The 7,100-nt window shown below is 49.7% G+C and overlaps 1 protein-coding gene across 3 annotated transcripts; it reads left to right on the top strand.

Annotated features, from left to right (window-relative positions):
* Positions 1–3,228: 3,228 nt before the first annotated feature.
* Positions 3,229–6,765, top strand: MRPL11 (mitochondrial ribosomal protein L11). Of its 3 annotated transcripts, none has more exons than XM_045485935.1 (6): positions 3,234–3,342; positions 3,460–3,651; positions 4,025–4,120; positions 4,934–5,027; positions 5,114–5,290; positions 6,472–6,765. In XM_045485935.1, the coding sequence occupies exons 2-6, from the start codon at positions 3,529–3,531 to the stop codon at positions 6,666–6,668; spliced, it is 687 nt and encodes a 228-aa protein (XP_045341891.1). In that variant the 5' UTR covers positions 3,234–3,342; positions 3,460–3,528; the 3' UTR covers positions 6,669–6,765. The 3 variants fall into 3 exon arrangements, with proteins under 3 accessions (XP_045341892.1, XP_045341891.1, XP_045341893.1); XM_045485937.1 differs by having other exon boundaries at positions 3,241–3,342; positions 5,114–5,273; XM_045485936.1 differs by lacking the exon at positions 4,025–4,120 and having other exon boundaries at positions 3,229–3,342.
* Positions 6,766–7,100: the final 335 nt, after the last annotated feature.

Here is a 7,100-nt window from a genome sequence, read left to right as displayed (position 1 = left end):
CAGCCCAGTGAATCTTTCTAGACCGTGTACTTGGGGGTCACAGTATAAAGCCCCCTACTTGTAACAGATTGTCCAGGCTTTTTCATTTCCTGCTGGGCACAGGCTCAGTTTGAGCTTGGCTTCCACTTCTTCACTTCTTTTTCTCCAACTTTTCTCCTGAAGGTTCAGGTGCCTTATCTCCTGGCCTTCTCCTAACTCTGCGGCGGCTCCTTCTTGGTTCCCTTTGCTCACTCTCTCTTCTCTTCTTTCCCCTCTTTAAATGCTGACTTCTCTTCTCTCCTCCTTGGGTGATCTCACTCCCAGCCCTGGCCCCAAGGACTATCAGTCTCTATGCTCAGGCTTCCCTCCCAGACCAGGCTCTGTAGCTGGATGGCCCGCAGGCACCTCTGCTGTGTGCTGGTCTCAGCTACTTGACAACCAATGTTGTGGCTGGACTGGCCCTTCCGGTTTTTATTACGAGTGCAAGATGCCCTCAGCAATAACCATCGGGGAACTTTGAGGGGAGAAAAGGTGTATTACTCACAGGTCCTGGAAATTACATGCCACACCTGGGACCACACAGTCAGTACCCGGAGGGAGAGAGAGAGAGAAGTGGGGAGCACCTTGGGTTCTGCTTTTACTGGGGTCCAGGGTGGGGCCTAGAGTTTTACAGGCTCGCTATTTACTGATGAATTTAAAATGAAAAGAGTTGGAATTGAAAGCACCCAAAGAGTGAAATCAAACAGCCCAAATGCCCGGTTACCAAGATCTGATCTCTGAAACAGGAGCCTCAGGGGGAGATGGGGCCTTGAACTGGCTCTTTATATCTAGGCATGTGGCTGGCAACGTGGCTGGCATCCGTCTCAAAGATGGTTATCTCCTTGAAGTGGATACCTCTGCAATCAAAGCTTGAGTCAGGCACTGACATTACAAAAAAGACAAACCAGCTGTCAGGGCTTATACTACACCCCCTAACGCAACTCACAGTCATCCGTCTGCACCTACGGCACCTGTGTGCCAACACTAAAAGTGAACTTTATCATTCATTTACCCAAACTCTCTATGCCACAATCTTGAGTACCACCCTGGATGCCTCTCTCCCTCTCCCCCAACAAATTACCTCTCAGGCACAAAGTTCTGTTAATTGACAAGGCAGCCTAGGGAGTGTCAAGTGCAGGGATACTAGAGCCAAAGGTCTGGGTTCAAATTCTGACTCTGCCACTTTCTAGTAGCGTAAGTTTGTGCAAGTGACTTCACCTGTCTGGGTTTCGGTTTCCTAGTCTGTAAAGTGGGGATGATAATAGCACCTATACCTCACAGGATTGTAATGAAGTTTACATGAGTTACTATTCATAAAAATGGACACAGTACAGGCTGCACAAGCATTTATTGACTAAAATAGATTTCTAGCTTCTAAGGATCTCTTGAATTGGTCTCAAGCCACCAACGGCTTTCCACTGTCTTCCTGCCCTGGCCTAATGGGTCTTCCTGCATCTACCCTTGCCCTCCTCCAATCCCTCTACACACCCAAGCCACGGTCACCTTTCAAAATGCAACCGCTTAACACTCTTCAATGACCTCTACTCACAGCCACACACCTTAACAGGATTGACAAGGCTTGCATGATGTGACCCCCATTCACCTGTCGCACCTCACTTTCACCACTGAACGCTCTGACCTCGCACATTTCCAAAGCTAGACTAGGGAATTGCTTCTTTATAATCTGTAAGAGCCGGAATAATCAAAACTATCCTTTCATTGACAAGAAGTAGAAACTGACAATGAAGCCCAGTTTATGCCAGGCTACATTCTTGGCTCCCTGAGCACCTGCTGTGCCCAACTGTTTTCTGATTCCTTCATTTAGAAAGGATTCATACCTTTATTTGTAAATAAATTTGTAAATAAAGGCTGGGCAGTGTGTGGCACCCAGAGATAAATCATACCTACCCTGGCTTGTTCTGGGCCAGGCTCTCTTCTAAGCACTTTACCTAAATTAACTAATTTTCTGTGAGGTTGGTGCTGTTATTAGCCCCGTGTTATTAGTGAGTAAATTATTTTGCCCAAGGTGCTTAAGGCACTTGGGGGGCTGAACCTCTGACTTCGGCTCAGGTCATGATCTCATGCTTGGTGAGTTTGAGCTCCTCATTGGGCTCGCTGCTGTCAGCACAGAGCTGGCCTCAGATCCTCTGTCCCACTCCCCGACCCCCGCTCCTCCCCCAGGGGCACCCTCGATCTCAAAAATAAAAAAAATAATAAAAAAAATAAAAAACAAGAGCCAGTGTGATTCCAGAGTCTTGCTAAGGTTAATGAGGTTGAGTGTTAATAAAGAACTTGATAGACTTCAGAGGCAGGAACAATCACATTTAAGTATTGGAAGTCCAAACAAACTTCATAATAAAACATCTCACAATTCACAATGTGGTTTAACCAAATTATTTCCTTTTACCAGATGAGGCAATATAGTCATGGTAAATGGCACAAGGTCTAGAGTCAGGTGATACCAATATTCATTTCCCAGCCCTGTCACATTCAGAGTAGGTGTTCTTGACCTCATTTTTGTGCTTCAGTGTTCTCGTTTGTAAAAGGGGTATAATAAAATAATATACCTCATGCCATTGTGAGGATTAAATGAGATAACAATGCCTTTAAAGTGCTTAGCACCCTGCCTGGAACGGAGCAAGTGCTAAAAAAAAAAAAAAAAAAAAAAAAAAAAGATGAAATAAGATGCTGGCTTTTTTTTATTTTATTGGGCACAGATGATATAACAAACATGTTCTGGGCCTGTTAAGCCTCACAACAACTCCGTGAAGGTTTTGTCCTCATTGTACTGCCAATAGCGCATGCTCACCAGGTGTCAGGCATTGCTCTAACATACTTCGCTAACTCAACCCTCACGACAATTCCTAGAACTGCGTCTACATATCATAACCCCCGTTGTACAGGGGGAGGAAACTGAACCTAAGTAACTCGAACAAGTCCACGGCCAGCATGGGGAGCAAACCGGGCAGTATGCTTCCAGGGTCTGTACTCTTAACCATGGTGCCTTTCAACAACTGGTGAGGAACCGACCGGGCTCAGAAAATAAAGAGATTCCCACGGCTGAGAAGCTCTCCGTTCCTTTCAAACCCACGGATTATAATCGTGTCCAGCAGATGGCGCCTCAGAGCATAGCAACGTGCGAGATCGGCAATAGCTGTCAAAACCACCATGCCCACAATGCTGTGCGGGCATTAAGGTCCTCCTCCTCCTCCTCCTCCTCTTCCGGTTTAGCTGTCCGAGCCACCGCCTATGTGCTCTGCAGGCGGAATGTCTGTATCTGAGCCATTCAGGTCCTTCCCCTATCTTCAGATGGCGAGTTAAAAGGTGTTTTCCCTCATATTACTCTCCTTGCTTTACTAGTTGGAGGGTAGAAGGGCCGAAACAACGCTGGTTTTTTTTGTTGGCTTCACCTGACGCGAGGACCCTTGACCTCTGACCCAGGATGGCGGCGCCCAAAGCCGTCGCTCTTGCTGTTGCCCTGAGGTGAACTGAGGCCGGGAGTCCCGCGTCATGTCGAAGCTGAACCGGGCCACTCGGGCTCTCAGGAAGCCCGAGGCTGGTGGCGTCATCCGGACCATCGTGCGGGCAGGCCAGGCCATGTCTGGGCCCCCTCTAGGCCCCATCCTGGGTCAGGTGCAGCGGTGGCTGGAACGCGGAGCGGGAGGCGCCGTGGGGTGGGAGCTAGTACCCGGGTGGAGGGTGCGGGGTCTGAAGCCAGGGAGGCCTCGGTGCAAAGCGCGGCTCTGCTACCTACACGCTTAATGTCTTTGCGTTCGTTACGTGGGTCCTTCGAGGCTCATCTTCCTCCGTCCTTCCTCACCGGCTGCGGTGAGGATAGAGGGATGATGCATACAGATCATCTGGCGCGTAAAGTGTTAGTTGAATCTGGGCGGCAAAAAGAGGATGGAAACCGTAATGAAGTGAAGACGAGGGAAGGGACGGACAGAACCTCCTGGGTGGTAGGAAGCCGCCCCTTCCCACACTAACGCCTATGCTTCCCTCCCAGAGAGGCGTTTCCATCAACCAGTTCTGCAAAGAGTTCAACGAGAAGACAAAGGACATCAAAGAAGGCATTCCTTTGCCCACCAAGATTTATGTGAAGGTGCACAGTTGGGACTCTGATCCTGTTTGGTTTTAAGTTTTTATTTTAATTCCAGTTAGCACACAGTGTTACATTAGTTTCGGGTGTACAATACAGTGATTCAGCAACTCCCCACATCACCCGGCGCTTATTGTGACAAGTGCTGGCCTTAATCCCCATCACCTCTTGATCCTGTTGGTTTTTCTTCCTCCTTATTCTCCCTAGTTCCTGGGGCTGGTCACTTGGGGTTGGCGCTCAGCTCCTAACTTTGGGCGAGTCTCTTGCTTTTACTGAGTTCCACGTTCCCCATTAACACAGTGGAGACTAGACCGTATCTTTTCTGAGCCTGTCCTACCATATTGCAGTTCCTTCCTTTGCCTCTCCATTCCACTGGGCTTTTTTTTTTTTTTTTTTTTTTAACATTTATTTGTTTTTGAGAGACAGACAAAGCGTGAGTGGGGTAGGGGCAGAGAGAGGGAAACACAGAATCCGAAGCAGGCTCCAGGCTCTGAGCTGTCAGCACAGAGCCTGACTTGGGGCTTGAACCCTTGAACTGTGAGATCATGACCTGAGCTGAAGTCGGACCCTTAACAAACTAAACCACCCAGGCGCCCCTCACTGGGGCTTTTAGAGCAGAGTTGGGCCTGGACTAGAAGTGACAAAGCTGTTTGCTACGGATATATTTTCCCTGTGGTTTTGTGGTCTGTTAGATGGACACCATCAGGAGGTGAATCAAGGGAAGCGGCGGATAAAAGTTAGAAGTTCTCTGGGCCAGGGCAGTAGGGGTTAGGGGAGGCAGGAGACATATTCTCATATATGTCTTTTTCCATTAAGCCTGACAGGACATTTGAGATCAAGATCGGACAACCCACTGTTTCCTACTTCCTGAAAGCAGCTGCTGGGATTGAGAAGGGGGCCCGGCAGACAGGTAAGGGTCAGGGTGGGCTCCTGGGAGTCTGGGGGCTCTGGAAGGAAGCAGGGGCACCTGAAGGTCTACTTGTTTCTTCCTCCCAGGGAAGGAGGTGGCAGGCCTCGTGACCTTGAAGCATGTGTATGAGATTGCCCGAGTTAAAGCGCAGGACGACGCCTTCGCCCTGCAGGATGTGCCCCTGTCCTCTGTTGTTCGCTCCATCATTGGCTCTGCCCGTTCCCTGGGCATTCGTGTGGTGAAGGAGTGCGTGTCCTGGGAAGGTGCAATGGGAGGGGAGGGCTTGGAAAATTCTGGACTCTGGGGCAAAGCTGAGAGGGCCCATTACAGTGGGAGGGTCAGCTTCTGAGTCAAGGACCTTAGACTTCTTAGGAGTGGGGAGCCTTATTCATCTATTTGGAACATGAATATTAAATGCCTGTTACATGTTAGATATCGTTCTGGACATTAAATACAGCTAGGAACGCGGCAGCCATGCTTGGTCCCGCTCCTGAGTTCAGTTCAGAGCTGGAGGCAGATGCATAAATGGAACATTAGGCTGCTGAACAGTCACTGTTGACAAAAATAACTACAGGTGTCTTGAGAACAGAGAGTAGAGCTCCTGATTTTGCCTGGAGTGTCAACGAGGACTTCATAGAGGAGGTGACATCTAAGCAGAGACTTGGAAAAAGAGGTCACGGATGGGGGAAAGATCCCTGTGAAGGACAGAAGGTGAAAAAGTGAGGCAAAGAAGTGCAATGTGATCTGGTATACGATGCTAGAAGCAAAGTGGGGAATAGGAAGAGAGGTGAGGCAGATGGACCTGCTGGGAAGGCCGAAGGCTGTCTATAGCTGTCTCTAGTTCAGACTTGATCCAGAGGCCAGAGGGGGCCTCCTCCTGGAGCTTGGGATGACCAAGATGACCTAGAGCTTGGGATGACCAAACTCAAAGAATTGTTTCTTTGAGTGAGATGTTGAATGGAAGGGCATCTGGCTCAGGCAACAGCAGGGTCAGTACTTGGTCCTTTATGGGCCTCTTGCTGGTTTGCGTCCCATGCTGAGGCTGATGGTTGTTTCCTAAGAGAAGTGAGGTTAAGCATGGTACAGGGATGGGCTTGACTTTTCTCAAATCTTTACTTTTACTAGGAGTACAGAGACGAGTCAATCTGACCCCTGCTTGCAGGGAGGCATGTGTGCACAGCCAGTTGACTTCTTTGTACAAAGTGTTCATGGGCACAGAGGAAGGGGCAGTTGATCTGGACCGGGGGATAGCCGTGACCTCAAAGGACTAGTGGCGCTTTAAGGAGGGAATAAAAGGCAGAGGTGGGGGGTGGGAGTGGGGTGGCAAAGGTGTGGAGGCTGGGGAGTCCAGGAAGGGAGAAAGTGTGCTGAGACAGTGCCATGGGCCCTGGTAAGCTCCCCAAAGGTGACTGGCCACTCACCATCTGTTTTTCTGCACCTGCAGCCTCAGTTCAGAAGAGTTGGCAGCTTTCCAGAAGGAGCGAGCCGCATTCCTGGCTGCCCAGAAAGAGGCAGATTTGGCAGCCCAGGCGGAAGCGGCCAAGAAGTGACCCCTGTCTCCTACCCTCCAGGATTTTGAAGGGAACAGCTGGAATGGAGGCCAGTTGGAAAAGCTGTGCCAAAGGGGAGGCAGGGAGGTGACACCAATCTGATTGTTATTTCCCTGACTTTAAATTATATATTTTTTTATGTATGACAGTATCAAGGGCTCAAGCCTAAATAAACATCCTGTGTCACCTACTCTCAATTTCTGTCTTGGGACCCCAGGGGACAGGGACCAATGCTGACAGTCGCCAACATGGACAGACCTCATCTACCCTAAGGAAGGAGGGTCTTCCTACATGCTGTGGAATCCGATGCTCAGCCAAGCAGAGCACCTTGCCCAGGTTTTGAATCGGTGGCAAAGGGAGGAGTTAGAGCTCCTGGCTTCCGATTCGAAATCTGTGTTTTCTCCTCCCCGGGGCCGGGAGAACAGGTGGGGGCCATGGAAGCCGAGACTTGGGTGTACGGACGCAGCAGAGGTATCTCGTGCCGCCGTCAGAAATCTCTCTTCTCTCCTTGGAGACTTGCCAC

The sequence above is a fragment of the Leopardus geoffroyi genome, chromosome D1, assembly GCF_018350155.1.
Source record: "Leopardus geoffroyi isolate Oge1 chromosome D1, O.geoffroyi_Oge1_pat1.0, whole genome shotgun sequence".
NCBI lineage: Eukaryota > Metazoa > Chordata > Mammalia > Carnivora > Felidae > Leopardus > Leopardus geoffroyi.
The sequence above is the reverse complement of the archived record's forward strand: the minus strand, read 5'-3'. Positions and strand labels throughout refer to the sequence as shown.